Source organism: Vulpes lagopus, chromosome 5 (assembly GCF_018345385.1).
Source record: "Vulpes lagopus strain Blue_001 chromosome 5, ASM1834538v1, whole genome shotgun sequence".
In the NCBI taxonomy this organism is placed as follows: domain Eukaryota; kingdom Metazoa; phylum Chordata; class Mammalia; order Carnivora; family Canidae; genus Vulpes; species Vulpes lagopus.
This window is the reverse complement of record NC_054828.1, coordinates 62,758,312-62,776,701: the sequence shown is the minus strand read 5'-3', so window position 1 is coordinate 62,776,701 and position 18,390 is coordinate 62,758,312. Positions and strand designations below refer to the sequence as shown.

General features: G+C 39.1%; 1 protein-coding gene across 4 annotated transcripts in view; it reads left to right on the top strand.

Annotated features, from left to right (window-relative positions):
- The window catches only part of SRGAP1 (SLIT-ROBO Rho GTPase activating protein 1), a 271,551-nt gene that overhangs the window by 122,656 nt on the left and 130,505 nt on the right, over positions 1-18,390 (top strand). For all 4 annotated transcript variants that reach the window (XR_005987824.1, XM_041755347.1, XM_041755346.1 and 1 more), the window contains exons 2-3: positions 12,751-12,946; positions 17,431-17,593. Coding sequence is in view for 3 of the 4 variants with exons in the window: in XM_041755347.1 (XP_041611281.1) it covers positions 12,751-12,946; positions 17,431-17,593 (359 nt within the window). In the remaining variant the exon portion in view is untranslated. The remainder of the gene's footprint in view (positions 1-12,750; positions 12,947-17,430; positions 17,594-18,390) is intronic.

The window sequence follows — 18,390 nt, the reverse complement described above, 5'->3', positions numbered from 1 at the left end:
TCCATATCCTCAGTATTCTACTGAATATAGTTGACACTGTACTCCCTTCTCTAAATTAGCATAAAATAATTTTTAAAAATCTGTTGTCAAGGACTTGGCAGGAACTGTCATTTTCTGGTAATTTCATCAGTTAGAACATAGTTCTACAGCTATCTTTTCTAGATGTGAATAATAAGCATTTGTTTTTAACTTCCTAAAACAATAAATTGTGAAACATTCCCGATAATAGTGAATGAGAAACTGAATAAAAATAGCATCCCTTACCATTTTAGACTATTTACTTTTATTTATTTATTTATTTTTAAGCTTTACTTATTTTAGAGAAAGAATAAGCACGGGGGAAAGGAGCAAAGGGAGAGGGAGAGAAAATCTCCAGCAGTCTCCACTGAGTGTGGAGCCCGACTCAGGGCTCGATCCCACAACCCCAAGATCAAGGGTTGGACACTTTACTTGACAGAGCCACCCAGGTGCCCTTATTTACTTTTAAACCCCCTGGTAATTGGCCCAACTCCTGCTTATCACTGTGCAATATGGAAGAGACTGCCATGTGCAATGCCCTGAAGTCTCCAGATAGTCCTATACCTGGACCTTTGCACAGGCCAGTCCTTTTGCTCATAATGCCGTTCCCATACCTGCCCCCGACTTGGCAATTTCCTACTTACCTGCTAATCCTGGTTTACCTGGGCAGTTTGTCGCTCCTTCCTGTGTGTCCTCAGCACTTTCTTTCTGCTTCCATTAAAGGACTTACCACATTGCACTGTAAATGATGATCATTATAAAAATAAGTTACCTGCTTTCAGGTCTGTAGACAAGGAGCTAGTCTGAGAGGCCATAAGGCACAAAGCGGTTGGTTTATCTTTGTTTCCCCAGAGCTCAGTCAACATCTGGATGGTGCTCTGTAGATGTTTGTCAGATGAGTAGCATAAGCATCTCTTTCTCATCTGTTCACTTGTTTAAGTGGACATTGTTGAGTGAACATTGTTGAATTCAATTTTGCAGATTATGTGGGTAAAAGTTGGATGTTTGTGCAGGACTAGAAATACTATTTTATCATAGAGTATGGCTCATATCTGAGGATAAAATAAAAGAATGTAATTTTCCATACATAGGTTGTAGCTCAAATTGGACATTTTACTTGATACTTTGAAGAGATAAAATAATGAGAATTAATGTTTTTTTGACATTTTTAAAGATTTATTTATTTTTTACTTGAGAGAGAGTGAGCACAGTGGGAGGGGCAGAGGAAGAGAGAGAGAAAACCTCAAGCAGATTCCCTGCTGAGTGCACAGCTCAGGGAGGGGCTCAGTGTCACAACCCTGAGATCATGACCTGAGCCAAAATTAAGAGTCAAATGCTCAACTGACTGAGCCACCCAGGCACCCCCATTTCTGACATTTTAACTAGTTGATGTCCGGTACTTTCTTAAGCCTGAAAAATCTTGAAAGATATACATATTGATATATATAATATATAAGTAAATAAACAAGTGTATGTGTATTTTAATAGCATTTCTTTTAAGGATTATGTAACCCAAAGCTTGAAAGGCATTTATTTTATGATCCAGAACTGTGACTGTCAGTAAATATAAAATGAATATTGAGGAAGCACAAGTACTGGACCACTTTCTGATTTCCTTGTGTCACTTCCTGACTCAGTTTCAGTTCACTTGGAGCCAGAGATTATTGGAGCTCTTATGTGTTGAATTGTAGTTAAATCAAAGTAAAAATTTTTAAAAAAATGAATTAAAGTAACATATAAAGTTGCCAGTAGCAATCCAATTGAAGTCTGTAGTAGAATCTAAAGAAAATTAAGTGAAATGATTAGTGTTTCCTTTGTCATTTTTCTAGATGAAGGTTTTGTCTATGGTAGAAGTAGACATATAAAATACCTTTAATTGAGAGATGTGTAAAACAAGATTTAACTGGAGTCTTTTCCCACTGTTGACCAAATAGGGCATGGTTAATGGGGGAAACCTTGTAGGGCTGGATGCCAGAAGTGCCACATGGAGCAAAAAAAGAAGAGTTAGTCATGAGGCAGTGGACTGTGGGGAGAAGGGAATGGAAAACCGTTTTATAAATTAGCAAAATTTGGGTCCTGAGTCCGTATGTACATAACTAAGCCTTCTGATAACTCCTCTTACTGAAACAAACATTCATCACAGATAGTTATTAGGTATCTATTATGTGCTCTATGGAAATTTAAAGACATGATATTTGTATTCAGGGATTTATAATCTGTAGTTCAAAGCTTTACAGTAATTTTAACATATTAACAATTTATAACAATTTACAATTTAAAGCATCAACTTAATACCCAATTTAAAAGCAGCAGCAGTTGACCTAAATACACGATTTCCCATAAAGCCACAACATTCAGAAAATACTAGAGAGGGATCCCTGGGTGGCGCAGTGGTTTGGCGCCTGCCTTTGGCCCAGGGCGCGATCCTGGAGACCCGGGATCGAATCCCACATCGGGCTCCCGAAGCATGGAGCCTGCTTCTCCCTCTGCCTATGTCTCTGCCTCTCTCTCTCTCTGTGACTATCATAAATAAAGATTAAAAAAAAATGTTTAAAAAAAAAAAAGAAAATACTAGAGAATTAGTATTAGTCACTTAACTGGTTTTTATAAAATATTTGAATTTTGGAGAGAAAGAGGAGATTCTTTTGGCTTTCTTAATTGAAGTAAATAATAGAAATGTAATCATTATTATTTAAATTGATGCTAGCTAGATACTTGGCAGTTAAATTTTGTTTGATACATTAAGTTATATACAGCACCTATATATTTTCTAACAAATTATCTAGAAGGCCAGCCTGGATCACTGGGCTTGCTTTGTATAATTATACACTATGTGTAATTGTTGAACCTGATAATTTTGTATCATGAACTTTGGAATCAGACAAACTTGAATGGGAATCCAGGCTTTCATACCTAGTAATCGTATGACTTTGGACAAAATAACCTCCCTCTCCTTTGATATCCTCATCTGTTTAATGAAGGCACTACATAAGATGATTGTTGTAACAATTAAATGAGCTAAGCTATATCAAGCACCTATCACAGAATTAGGAGCGTAGTAGGAACTCAATAAATATTCTCCTGGCATTTACTATGTAAATGGTAAATTCCTTGGGAGGTTAAACTGTACAGCCCTGGGTGGCACAGCGGTTTGGCGCCTGCCTTTGGCCCAGGGCGCGATCCTGGAGACCCGGGATCGAATCCCACGTCGGGCTCCCGGTGTATGGAGCCTGCTTCTCCCTCTGCCTGTGTCTCTGCCTCTCTCTCTCTCTCTGTATGACTATCATAAATAAAAAAAAAAATTTAAAAAAATAAAATAAAATAAAATTGTAATTACTGCAATAAGGAGAAGAGCCTTAATTTGAAAAAGGCTCAGTCTGGGGCATCTGACTGGCTCAATCAGTAAAGCATGTGACGCTTGAATCTTTGGGTTGTGAGGTTGAGCTTGACATTGGATGTAGAAATTACATAAAAATCTTAAAAAAAAAAAAAAAAAAGAACACCAAAAAACCTCTCAATGTGTAAGTAATTCAGTACAAAACAATTTAAACTACTTTAAACGTTTTTCTTTTTTTTTTTTTTTTCTTTTTTAAGATTTATTTATTTGAGAGAGAAAGAGCCCACAAGCATGAGCTGGGGGCGGGGTGGGGGAGAGGAAGAAGCAGACTCCCAGCTGAGCAGGGAGCCCAACTCAGTGCTTGATCCCAGAACCCCTGGATTATGACCTGAGCCAAAGGCAGACACTTAACCAACTGAGCCACCCAGGCACCCCCAAAATTTTTCATTCTTAAAATTTACTTTAAAAAATATGCAAGCTTTTCTGTTTACTCCACGAGACTTCATGTTGAATTATATCAGTAAAGAAAGTCAACGTTTAGAGAATGCCCTGAACCTCTGAAAGGTCAGCAATCCAGCCATCCCAAAATGTAAATCTTTGTACTCCCTACAGGTCAGTGATTTCCACACATGGTCTTTTTCTGGTTGTAAAAATCAATCTACTAATAGTCTGAAATGTCCTTGCTTAATTATAGGGAAGTTAATGAACTCTTACCTCTTGTGCATCCCCAATACAGGCATGATAGTGAATCATTCAGATCTGTACTTCCTTAAACGGGCCTTTCCTGCAGTGTATTAAACTGCAATAATTGATCACCTTAATTTATTGCATTTTATCCTGGCTAGCTTTCATCAAAAACAACAACAACAACAAAAAAAAAAAGGTGCATATTTGTTTTCCATACTTCACCTGAAAATGCTATCTAGTCCAAAATATGTTTGGCTTTCAAAAGCTATGAAAACTGACGGTTTCGTACTAAGCTTTTATTCTAAAATAATACTGAGGATAATGTCCTTTCAGATGAAGATGTTGTAGTGGAAACTTAGAAAAGTGGATACAGCCTCTCTTTAGTGTCCAAAATGTTGTAAAAATGACTTTACTTTTACATCCAAAACAATGAGGATTAACTGTGCTGAGAGGACAGTTACCTTGTTTTATTCCAAAAGGTTTTATCATAATTCTACTCCCCTCCTAGAATTCTAGGATGAGACGGTGATTTTCAGCTTAGAATGGAAGCAACCTAATTTCATACATGTCTGTGCTACTTAGTTTGCTTAAATTGTTGGTAATCTCATAATTTAAATGCAGAAAGACTAAGGAGTTACATTTTCCATGAGGCAGTAACCTGGAAGGGTACATTTGGTCCAGCCACCTAAGTATCCTTCCCCAGAACCTAACTTTTCTGGGCCACAGTGTCAAAAATACCATTTTTAGTTTAAGAAACTACATTTCTGGGGATTCCCAGGTGGCTCAGCGGTTTGGCACCTGGCTTCGGCCCAGGGTGTGATCCTCGAGTCCTGGGATAGAGTCCCACGTCGGGCTCCCTGCGTGGAGCCTGCTTCTCCCTCTGCCTCTCTCTCTCTCTCTCTCTCATAAATAAATAAATAAAATCTTTAAAAAAAAAAAAAAAAGAAAAGAAACTACATTTCCATTCCCCAAATTTGCACAACCTTCCAAATCCTGCACATCCTTTAAAGGCAGTGCAGGACCACTGCCCTCTAAAGCTGTCCCTGAAGATAACCCTAGTTGGCCCATGATCCGATTTCTTCTCTGAAAGTCCTTTAGCCTTTGTAGTCAATATTATCAAATCTAGAACATCTTCTTTTTTCATTACACATTTTATGATAATTGGCCAGTACAGTGCTGTACAAGCTGAGAAGGTCTTTTCATTTCTCCGTAAAACCTTTCATTGTCTTTGCAAGGGGGAATATGGCATCTATAATTAGTAACCATTTTGCAGTTGAGGATTCCAAAGAGAGAGAGTTACTTTTCCAAGGTCACACTTCTAACTGCAACTAGTGTCTTGCTACTCTGTATTCCATCCCACATTTGCATTATGCTGGAGTCTGGTCTTCTGATCAAGCCTGCTAATTCTTCAAAAACCTTTTCTGATGAGAACTCGACATTTTAGATTCCACCTAGGAGAAACTTGGTTGCTAATTTATCCATATTCTAGAGGAGCTTTGTCATATAGATGAACTACATTTCTAATTTTAGATTTTCTTAATAATTACTTTAAAAAGTGAACAGAAACAGATGAAGAGGTGAGTTTAATTTTAATAATGTCTTTCTATAATCCAATGTCTAAAGTTTTATACCAGTCTAAATTTTTATATTTCAACATTAATGATTATCAATGAGACATTTCACATCCTTTCTTTTTCTTGCTGCAATTTTGAAAGCTTGTGTGTGCTTTACACTGACAGCACATCACAGTTGGGTCTAGCCACATTGGAAGCACTCAGTGTGTCTAATGGCTACATATTGAGCAGCACAGCTCTAAAGCTTTCTCCACAATGTGGTTGAAAACCAGCTTCTGCTTTCTGATAACAGATTAAATGGAAATACTCATTAGTTCCATACCAGATGACAGAAATGAGTGATTCATAACTAATTAAAATAATAGGCCTAGGCAGGGGAGAACATGGATACCATTCATTCTTGTGAGGCTTTTATTGTTGGTTTGTTTTGCCTCGTAAATCATAATTCAAACAGGGAACCATACAAAAAGAAACTCTTATTTCTTGAGGTGTAGGATGTTTAGCATTTCATTTATTTAATTAGTTATTTGTATGATTTTTCTGGAATGCAAGTCTGATGGTATATCTTCTTTATTTGGAATTGTTCAGTTCTTCACTCGGGTTTCCTGAAGTTGCCCAGTGAAGAGTCACCTAGGTACTTAATTAAAATCCTCTGTTCCAGGTCCTTCCAGACTAACAAGATAAAAATAGCCAACCGAAGAGACTGGACACAGGTACTTTTAATAAGCATCCCAGGTGGCTTTTATCATCAAACCAGTTTGAGAAACTGATCTCGGATATAAAATCTTACTCCTTAGTGTTTTAACATGGGGCTGCCCTAGGCCCATAACTAGACCCTGTAGCCATCCAGGGTTGGGTTGCAGCAGCAGAGAAGCCCTTGGTATAACTCTCCTTGTTCTCTCCCTCCTCCTGCATGTGCATATGCTGTTCTTTCAGCCCAGAGTGACCTTCCCCGCCCCCTACCCTTGCCCTCCCACCACCTGTATATATCAACACACTGCCAGGTCAACCTCAGGATCACTTCCTCGGTACTCACCCCTTTGCCCAACCATGGAAACTTCCTCTGCGCACTTCCATTGCTCTTTGACATTCATACCTTAAGGTCCTGCAGGTCACTGGCTCTCACTGCATTGCCTGTCTTCTCACTGAGCATGAGGCTCATGGCTTTCAGCCTATTATTTATAGCCCCGAGTAAGGAGCCTGGCACCAGGAGATAGTCAGTGAATAGCTTTGTAATGAGAGCCTGCAGATGCTAGTAATAACAGCATCTTCTCCTGGTGGTTTACAGATTGCCGCATGCTTTTCATTTCTACTCATTTAATCCTCATCGGTCCAGTGAGGTGGGACTATTATTTTCACAAGGTGATATTTGAGAGGTTAAGTGACTTGCCCCATGTACGATGATTTTTTTTTTTAAGATCTATTTATTTGAGAGAGAGAGGGAGTGTGCATGTGTGAGTGCGGGGAGGGGCAGAGGGGCAAAGGGAGAGAGAGAATCTCAAGCTGATTCCTCACTGATTCATCACTGACATGGAGCCCGACCCGGGGCTTCAATCCCAGGACTAGGAGCCAGGATCATGACTGGAGCCAAAATTAAGAGTGGGACGCTTAACTGACTGAGCCACACAGCGTCCCTCCCATGATTTGTAATAGATAACACTGTAACTGTAACTCCAGTCTAGATCCATATTGATGTCACCTAATTTCTGAGTGTAAGAGAAGCATAGATCTTGGATTTGGATTTCTCATGAAAAGGAGAAATGGTCTTTGTTTACTTTTGTGGATTTTTCTTTTTTGCTCCAAATTTCTAACCTAAAAAAACATATTTCACCAAAGTTTGCACCCAATAGTTAATCAGCAGCTGCAAGGTTGTGTAAACATTGATGGAACCAGTTAGAGGATCATTGGGTTCTTCTCTGAGATCTTCCATTGGCTCTCACCTGTCATTTGGGAAAACACTTTATATCCATTGGTTAAAGGTACTGATAAATTCTAACAGAATGTATACCTTTTTTATTATCATAAGGAACAATCTGACCAAACAAGACTATGAAATAATTGAGATGATTTGGAATGACTTAGAAATGTTGTTGCATTTCTACTTGCTGGATGATCATGAGTGTCACACTCAATCTATCAGTTTTATGCACTAGTCCTAGTTATTTAGCAACATATTAGAGAAGCAACCCAGTCTCATGAACTTAATCTTTCCCTGAAATGTGCATCATCAGTCTGTGGTCTCCCACAAATTTATTTCAAGAATTAGGACTTCCCTTTATCAGAGCAATAGGAAGAAACGACTCCATTTCCTCCTTTCCTAGGCAATTCTGCTTTATTTAGTATTAGTCAGCAGATTTCTATAGCTTAGAGGAACTGTTTCAGTTTTGTTTAACAAAATAATTGATTAGTTTGAAAGCACACTTCTTGCATATTATTGTTGGATTGTTCGTGTTGATTCCTTCTGTGATGTCACTCTGGTAGAACAGAGATGAAATAGTTAAGTCAGTTTTTTTGTTTATTTTTTTTAAAGTCAGTTTTTAAAAAGCAAATTTTAGCCCTGTTAAAATGGTCAGTATTATTATTTAGTAGGTCCTGACCTTGATTTAGATAATGACTGCTTAGAGCCTCCCCAGAGATGGCATTTTTCTGCCTAAAAGATATTGTGCTGTTTTATGCAGTTGTTTGGGAGTCATGGTAATGAGCCACTCCTAATGTTCGGTTAGGTAAATCTTTTCTATACCATTAGAGATTGTAACACATTAATGATGCTCACCAGTTAGTAAATTTACTAATCTCTGGCTTATAAACAAATTCAGGATGAAGTAAAAATACTGAAGCAAGAACCATCATGAAGACATCATTTTAAAGTGCTTGCCCTTACGTTGTCAAATTTGATTAATTACTAAAAAGTAGTAGGCATGGAAATATGAAGAGCTATTTTGTTATTACGATTATGATCATTCTTGGAAATGTCTCCACAACCAGAATTTCGTGGAATTATGATCCAGCAGTATATCTTCCTTCATATAACAGCTGTAAGTCACAGATCATTTAACTCACTCACTGAAACTGATCATTTAACTCAGTTCACTGTTTTTTAGTGTGTTCACAGTTTTGTAACCATCACCACAGCCGCTTCTAGAACATTTTCATCATCCCATAAAGAAACCTGGCACCCCTTAGCGATTCCCTCCCATTTCCCCCAACTCCTCCAGCCCTAGTAATAACTCATCTGCTTTCTATGGATGAGTCTCTTCCAGGCATCTCGTAATGTAATCAGTTTCCCTTTGTGACTAGTATCATTCACTATAAGGTTGTATTTACAAGGTTCATCCATGTGGTAGCATGATTCAGTACTTCATTCCTTTTTATGACTAACCTTCTATGGCTAGACCACATCTTGTTTATCTGTTCAACACTGATGGACGACATGTAGATTGTTCCACTTTTCAACCATCACAAATAATGCTGCTATAAACATCTGTATAGAAATTGTTGTGTTCTCAAAAAAAAAATAATAATAATAATAATAAAAAAAAAATAAAAAATAATAAAAAATAAATTGTTGTGTTCTCATTTTTCTTGGGTATGTAGCTGGGTAGGAGTGGACTTGCTAAGTCTATGTTAACTCTACGTTTAACCTTTTGAGGAACTCCTAGATTGCCTTCCAAAGTAGCTGCACCATTTTGCATTCCCACCAGCAGCAAACGAGGGTTCCAGTTTCTCCACATCCTTGACAGTACTTGTTATTATTTGTCTTTTTTATTGTAACCATCCAAGCAGGTGTGAAGGGGTGTCTCATTTCTTTTGATTTGCCTCTTTCTGAAGGCTGATGATATTGAGCCACTTTTCATCTGCTGTTGGCCATTTGCAGATCTTTTTTGGAAAAAATGTCTATTTAGATTCCCCATTTTTTTTTAAGATTTTATTTATTTATTCATGAGAGACAGAGAGAGAGAGAGAGAGAGAGAGAGGCAGAGACACAGAGGAGAAGCAGGCTCCATGCAGGACCGAAGGCAGGTGCTATACTGCTGAGCCACCCAGGAGTCCCCTAGATTCCCCATTTTAAAGATCAGATTGTGTTTTTACCAAGTCACAAGAGTTATTTATATATTTTAGATACAAGTTCCTCATTAGGTACATAATTTGCAAATATTTCTCCCATTCTGTGGGTTGTCTTTCCACTTTCTTGGTGGTTATAGCTGTATATCTTGTAATGTACTTATCCTTCAGGGCATTATGTCTTCCAGACTCTTCCACTATCAGCTCCTCTTTCCATAGCTTCCTGGTACCTTTCTTCATTATAGCACTGAGCAATAATGTATTGATACTATCAATTTAGGATTCGTATTTCCTACCAGAAGGACTTGTATACTGTAAATCTTCATAACTCCTGCCTGACACAAAATAGGAGCTCAATAATGGCTTGGTTAATCAAATTAAAATGAAGCTTGAGTCTCCAAAAAATGATCCAGATCAATACTAATACATGAAAGCTAATAGAAAGAGTCCTGAAAGGATGTCTTTAAAGAAGGTGGGTGGGAAGCTGTAATCCCTTTTACAGAAATAAGACTGATACTTTTTCTAGAAATCACTCCTTAATGTGATGCTTTCATCAGTTCCAGCCCTAACGGATTCTTTGGAACCTGGGATGACAGTGGTGCTGTGTCCTGTAACCCCCTGTGGTCCCATTGTAAGGATGGATATGGTGTGGGGCACAGTGCATCACAGGCTTCTTTGACCTGTTCTGAGCAGTGGACCAAAATTTATATGACTATTTCACTCATTTATTTAAAAATATTTTAAATTTCTCAGTGCTGCATAAGGTTAGATCACATCTGGTGAGGTCATATTGACAAAGCTATACCATGAGTGGGGAAGTGAGCTCCCCTAACATTGTGCTGCCTTGTGGCTCTGATGTAGTATAAGGAACCCAAAGGTTTTCTCTTCCTAATAAAACATGCCTTATGATAGTACTTTTATATTGATTTTTTTTCTTTATGATCTTTTTTTTTTTTTTTTGTGATCTTTTCCTCATTTGTCCCCAGCTTGTCTAAATTAAAGAGGGAATCAAATGAATTCTTCAGTTTTTGGAACATGTTTTATTTTCTCACCATAATACCCTACATTCTGTCCCTTCATATTTTCCTTCTTGAAAATGCTGCTGTCCTATTTTGATGGGAAAATTACAGATAATATGAAGGAACAGTTACTCCCTGCAAAAAGATGAGACTTTTAACTGTTTAAATATGGTCTTTAAAATTCCCTAGCTCTTGATTTTAAACACTGAAGAGAGTGAGCAAGCAGAAATCAAATGAGACTGAAGAAGGAAGCCTACAGAATTTTTGTGTAATTCTATTGAGATCTGTACTCTCGGCCACTTTTATTTCTTATTTGGCACTAAAGCCACTTAAAAGAAGGGGGGGGGACCCTTAGTTGACAGCCTAAGACCATTGATTTATTTTCTCTTAGCACAGCAAGATGTGCTAAAATTACTAAATCTTAAAAGACTTAACTGAGATTTCTGAATGAGAATACCCACACCCCAGATTTCTTTTCTCTTCACAAAACAAAAATAGTTCTGTATTTTTGAGGGAAAGAGTTTGGCAGACACGGTGATTATAATACTGTATTGAAAAACACTTACTTTGATTACTGTTAGCCATGATTAAATTGAGCAAGTTTCCTGACTCCCCATTCAGAAAGTGACCACCCTGCTCTTAACGAGCTTGATTAAACATGGCCAAATGTATGCATACATATCGTGAGTTTGGTCTTTCTCTGCTGAACAAGAATAATAGGAATTGAGGGGATGTTATTTGGACATCGATTTCTCTTTTTTTTTTTTTAAGATTTTTATTTTGGAGACACCTGGGTAGCTCAGTGGTTTAACATCTGCCTTTGGCTTAGGGCATGATCCCAGGGTCCTAGGATCGAGTCCCACATCAGGCTCCCTTGGGGAGTCTGCTTCTCCTTCTGCCTATGTCTCTGTCTCTCTCTCTCTCTCTTTCTCTGGGTCTCTCATGAATAAATAAATAAAACCTTAAAAAAATTTTTTTTTAGTTTTAAGTAATCTCTACACCCAGCATGGGGCTCAAACTCACAACCCTGAGATCAAGAGTTGCACGCTCCACTGACTGAGCCAGCGAGGCGCTCCTGCACATTGATTTTTATTAACTCTACTCAATTAGATTCAGCCCTCATTTTTAGGGCCTGTGCACTGACTCTAGGAAAGATGAAATAAAGTTTTCCAGGATGAGTATGCTTGTCTGGAGGTTAGCCCTGGGTCTCAGACAAAAACAAGTCAGTAATTGTTGCTGTATCTCATTTTCCAAAACACACAGGTTTCATTGTTATAGTCATTTACAGATAGTTTTGTGTGACACCGCTCTGCTTTTGTGTTCTTTTCCAAATCAGTAAAAGACTAACCTTCACCTTCCTAATGTATTAAAATCATCAAAGGATTCTTTGCAGGATTATGTGTGTCAATAGAGCTGTTAGTTTGAACGATGTGTAAAAAGTGAAGGCCAGTGAAGAGCCTTTGATGTTGTGAATAGAATAATAAAGTAGAATCTGAGGATTCCACTTATGAATGAATTATTTGGTTATAGAAATAAGTTATTTTTAGGCTCGGCATCCCTATAAACCCAGAAGCTACGTGTTTTACAAACTAGAAATTTATGCACTAAATAAAAATTACCAGATGTCAGTGTCTGTGTTTGCCAACTAGCAAATATGCTGTGGTTTAGAAGTTTGGAAGAAATGATGATCTCGTCTTTGCCATTTAAACTCAAAAGGTACAGTTGAGGTAAAGTGCTATTGAAAAAAATTACAATGTGTGCAGCTCCCCAAAGATGTCACATGTTATGTAAATTATCTTAAAGGCTTTGCCCTCGTCACTCCATGCATGTTTGTGGCATTGCAAATGTAACCCATGTTTCTATTCCAATTTATAACATTCCTTCCTGGGATTTGTCTCATTCTTTTAAAGGGTCAGCAGATTATGTAAACGGATCTGGACCTAGGAGTCTCATAAAGGTCCAATATAGAGCTAATTATTACTTTTATCTTGCACATCCTGCACACCTCAGTAATTTTCACAAAATCATCAAATGTATTCTCTTCTTTCCTTAGAAATTCGAGCTCAGCTAGTAGAACAGCAAAAATGCCTGGAACAGCAAACAGAGATGAGAGTTCAGCTTCTCCAGGACCTGCAGGATTTCTTCCGGAAAAAAGCTGAAATTGAGACTGAATACTCTCGGAACCTAGAGAAGTTAGCAGAAAGGTTCATGGCAAAAACAAGAAGCACTAAGGATCATCAACAGTACAAGTAAGAGACACTTGACTCAAATTTATGTTTCCAAGGTGATAGACTACCTTCTAACTACCCTTCTTGGTTTTAGAATTTTCCATCTTTGAGAAGCTGTGATTGGCATATCCCCTAGGTAAAAGAAACTGTCTGCATTTATAATTTATGAGCATCAGTGTATCACATTTTAAAAGTATTCCTTTGACATTTTTCCTTTCCATAAATATATATTTGTGGATAGCTTTATATATAAGAAGAAAAGGTGTGTGTTTTAAAATCCCTAATCACAGAAAAGTGGGAGTTGGTCTCTACCACCAGGTAGATATATCAGTGGGCACATTTAAAATGGCTGCTTCTTCAAGCAAAGACCTCAGGATTTCTGTAGTGATTTTGGATGAAAATAAGCAATAAGGGTTGCTTATGTTTAGCCCCCACCCCCCAAGTTTAGCTGTGGTCACTGCAGTTGAGATTGACTTAAAACGAGGATCTTTAGTAAAATGCTTCTGACCAATTGTAGTTAAACCTTGAATAAAAAAAATTAATTGTACTTCATCTGTTCAAAAAATACAGATTTTCTGACAATGAAATTTGCTTTGTAATTTAGATCCTAGAGACAGAGACAAGTAGGCAGACAACTTTCATAGAGTAAAGTATACAAGTACTGTGACAGAGTGAGTGCAGGATGCCATAGACAGACCCGATGGAAATCCATTTTATAATGGAGATGGGGAAAGGAAGAAGTGATAATGTAAGTGAAGACATGAAGGACTAGTTGACAAGTTGAGGGGATCAGAGCAGGATGTTCCCAACAAGGGGAACATCCTGCATTAGGGGGTAGAAGGGAAGAGGTGTAGGGCAGTTTTGCAGAACAGAAGTAGTTGGATGGGAGCGAGTAGTGAAGGGGGTCATCTGGGTGGCTACCTCTAGACTTTGTCCTGAGGTCATGAGAAGCCTTTGGAGAGTTTTAATTAGAAGTTACCAGCTTAGACCTTCAACTTAGAACGATGATGACGACCATCGATAGGATTGTGGACTGGAAGAAGCTGTAGTGGAGGGAGGGAGACCATGTAGGGGGCTCTCACAGTAATGGCATGAACCAGCACCACTGCAGCCAGAAAGGGACTTGTCTAGGAGATATTTAGAAGGCAATGCAGTCTTTCTGTTCTGGAAATAAACTATACTAGGTAATCTGAAAAGTATTTCTGCTATAAAACTCTCAGAAATGCCGATTAAAATATAATAGACATCATTTTAAATGTGTAACTGAACTCATAGGAAAATAAGGGAAATTTCCAGGGGCCAAAAAATAAAGAGGGAACTGAAAACTCAAGTGGACATTCATATCCACCCTTTAGTCCCATATGAGGCAGATGATGAGGCCTGTGCAAGGTAGAGAGGTGGGCCTAACGGCTTCCTACCACCAACCCTATCACACTACATCCCACCCTAAAATTGAAACCAAAACAACTACTATCTTTGTGTTGGTGAAACAGAAAACTGCCAACCCACTTGCAACAATGAGGAGTCCTGTCTACTCAGGCTGAGCTGCAGGCTGGAGAGGGGCTGCACAGAAGCCCATCTTTGTCTTCACCGTTGGCTTTGCTGTTTTGTTTTATACCCCTCTATGGCCTTGGATCCTGTGTAAAAAAGTAGGATGAGCAGTACCCCTCGGGTACTTTTGCAGAAGCAAATGCAGAACAGCTCTAGATAGGGAATAATTTTTCTTTCAATGCCTCACCTCTTGTGTTGGTCCAGCCCAAAAATAAATCTTGGCAGTGGTTCCCAAGGTGGACACATGTCAGATGTACTTGACAGAGACTAGAGCTGGAAAGGAGATTGGAGCCAGTACTGTATTATAGTAACTGTGCCTTTTTAAAAGTGATTACAGGTAAGAAGACAGCCCATTCATCCATTCGGTAAATACTTTTTGAATGTTTTCTGTGCACTTGGAAATCCGTTGTGAACTGAAAACTGGTATGGACCCATGCACTAGTCTGATCCCTTAGGGATTCAGCTGCCCTTTTCTTTTTCCTGCTTTGTTGACGTGTTTTGTCCAGAGGTAAACTGTTCAGAATTTTCTTTGATTTGGGTAAGTTTATCAAATATGGAAATGAAGGTAATATGGTAATATGTCCTTTCTACAGAAAGGACAAACCAAGAGTAAGAAGCAAATCAAAGACACGCTTTATGAAAGAGCCAGACCTGGTTTGAATCTGGGCTTTGCTGCTTGGTTTCAGCCAAGTTGCTTGGCCTTTCTGAAACTTGGTCTCCTAACTTATAAAATGATATTTTGTGACCATTAAATGAGACACACCATGAAGCCCTTGATGTGATTGATAGCTGGCATGGGTCATGCATTCATTGTTTCTTCTCTCCACCAAACAAAGGTTAAATCTTGGGCACAGTACTCAGCTTTGAGATGCTCTTTATGTAGAACAGTCCTCAGCTTAGGGTTGCCACTGACAGAAGACGGAAGCTTAGATCAGCCTTCCTGGACTCAAAGACTCTGATACTAGCTTTGGTCTTAATAGCAAATCAGCATGCCTCGCTAAGCTTCTCTCACTGATAAAGGGGATACAAAGAATTTCTGCCTTAAATTGTAGTGGTCGGATTATGTAGAGTTGCTGTGTGTAAAGTCTTCAGACCAGCCGCTAGATAAAAATAGCTAACTTTGTAGAGCACTTCCTGTGGATCTAAGGCATTATAGAAAGTGGTAGGAAATATATATCAACGGAAATAATCATCATAATCTTATAAGTACTGTTATTTTACCCATTCTCCAAATGAAGTTACAGAGGCAGAGAGAAGTTTGGATAATTGGGCCAAGGTCACACAGCTAGCAAGTATAGTTCTGGGATTTGGACTTGGACAGTATAGCTCCATATTCTGTGCTCTTGTGTAGTATTTCTTACAGTAGGTGCTCAGTACCTGATAGCTGCTATTATTGTTGTTGTTGGTATTCTTATCACTTACTAAGGCAATAATATGTGTTTATTCAGGGAGTGACATCACATTTATTTAATGTTTACCATGGGCAGGGCACTCAGGATACAAAGACGTAGGAAATGTTGTTAAAGTAGGAAAGGTTGTCCAAGAATGTATGGGTTACTTCAGTGTAAAGGATAGACATAGAAGTTAATATGATAAGGTGACACGGATCTCTTGGGCTGACCAGATAGAGAATGTCAGTGGAAGGGCTGCCAGGGAACCAGTGCCCCTTGTTTGATGGCTCTGAGGGGAAAAAAAATAGGTTCTCTAGGTTGGGGGTGTAATCCTGGGGGCTTTTCTAGTGTGTGCCAGCGCGAGGACCCAAGAACAGAGGACTGTCCCACTGCACTTGTTCCTGCTTCTGCTTCCATCCTCTACTTCCTCTTTCTTCTACAGAGGGTTTTGACTTAATTCAGTGTCAGATCCTGAATCTGAGGAACTTACAGGCAGAAAGAGCTGACTGAATGATTTCTTCCCTGATTTAATTAATATTCAGAGTCATAGATGATCGTGAATAGTAAGATACCATGTCTGATACAAATGGCTCTAGTGTCCTGAGTTAGGATAAGCATTCTTGTGCCTTTTTGTCATTTTTCAGTTAGACTTTTAAAAACAAAAAAGCATTGTACTTTTTTTTCTCTCTCTTTTTTTTTTTAAGCAGTAGCATCCCAGTTAACTTGCTGTTTTTGAGGTTTGAAGATTTTTTATGAGTCCCCTTTTTTGGCTTATATTCACTTTTAGCTTTATTACCTGTAATAAACAAGGTAGGAGCACCTGGCTGGCTCAGTTGGGGGAGCATGAAACTCGTGATCTTGGAGTCATGAGTTTGAGCTCCACGTTGGGTGTGGAGCCTACTTTAAAAAATAAAATAAAATCAAAATATCAGAGTAAAACAAAGGATAGTTACAAACATGAAAGTGTTTAATGACAAGTCACGAGCCACTACACTCCTTGGTTCTATTCATGAGCCTTCAGACAGTGTTGTAGAGTTGTGATTCCCAGGAACACTTTTTGGGATGCTGGGGTTTATGTATCAGGGGATTAATAAATAATCCTCAAATGTACGTTCCATGGAAAGCATACCTAAGCCAAATCTCTTTTCCAGCAGCAGACTGGACATTCAAAGCAGACTTTGTGTGCAGTGGCAACCACAGTCTGTCTGAGAGACAGTAGTCAATAGGTTTTTGTGTAAATAGAAACTACTTTCTTCAATGGGGTGATTAAAGCTGAAAGCCTGGCTGATTACTGTGTATATTAGGGTCCCATGGCCCTTGTCAGGAGTGGGGGGTTTTGACTGGTGTCCATGGTCCAAGTTTCTCCCCCCAAGTTTAGGGAATTGCTGGCTTTCAGCCATCACAGCCTGGAAGGCCATCCTCCTGGCTAGGGAGTAGCCCGCTATGAGCAAGACCAGCAACAATACCCATCTGTTGTGGCTCCTCGTTTGCCTTGGTGGCTTCCCTCAGCTGCTTGGGGCAGCTTTGAAATTGATGGTAATTCTATTTTTCTTCCCTTCTCAGGAAAGACCAGAACTTGTTGTCTCCAGTGAACTGCTGGTATTTGCTTCTGAACCAAGTGAGAAGAGAAAGCAAAGACCACGCAACTTTGAGTGACATCTATCTGAACAATGTGATTATGCGGTTCATGCAGATAAGTGAGGATTCTACTCGGATGTTTAAAAAGGTACATCCTCTCCCCCCCCCCCCCCCGCCCCCATCCTGGTGCAGTGTGTCTTCTCGAGAAGACACTGCGCGATGGAGAAGGGGCCAGCACCTTCGCTACTTATTTGTACTCTGTAGGTTTTGGCTAAGAGAAAGAAAATTCTTTTGAAAACTCAAGACACAAAACGATAAGGTCAGCCCTGAGCGGGCATGCCTACAGAGTTGTAAATCGCTGAATCTGTGACCTGAAGACAATGCAAGCAAAATTGTGAAATGAGATGGACCTGCAGATTGCACCCCTGTCCTTAGGAATGTGTTGCCTACACTTAGGAAGAAAATCAAACAGGAGAGGAAAAGCCTTTAAGTTCTGTGTTTTGGGCTCACACATGATCAGACACTTGTGAAGGACAAGGCAACCGGATGTGCTGCTCTCTGGGGAAAATGTTAGCAAGGTTCATTTTTTTTTTTTATCTTTGTTCTCACCAGACTAGCAGCGGAGGTGGTGAGAGGATGACATGAAGAAAATCTCACAGAGCATAGAAAATTCAGTCTCTTACATGCCAGAGAGCTTCCTCCTTTCCAAATCTACTTTAAAAAGTAGGGGCTGGGCTTTTAAGCCTTCTTAATCATTGTTAAGCACTCTCAGCCAGCTCTCAGTAATTTTATTTTTGTTAAGAATGGGAACAGAATCGGACCATATCCTGGGTAGGGAATGCAGCTACTTACCCAATGAGACTCACTTTCCCTTTTTATGTTTATGGGACAAGGGCTCTCCCCACCACTCCTCAGTTTTGTGCTTAGTGGTGTGGGGTGTCTATA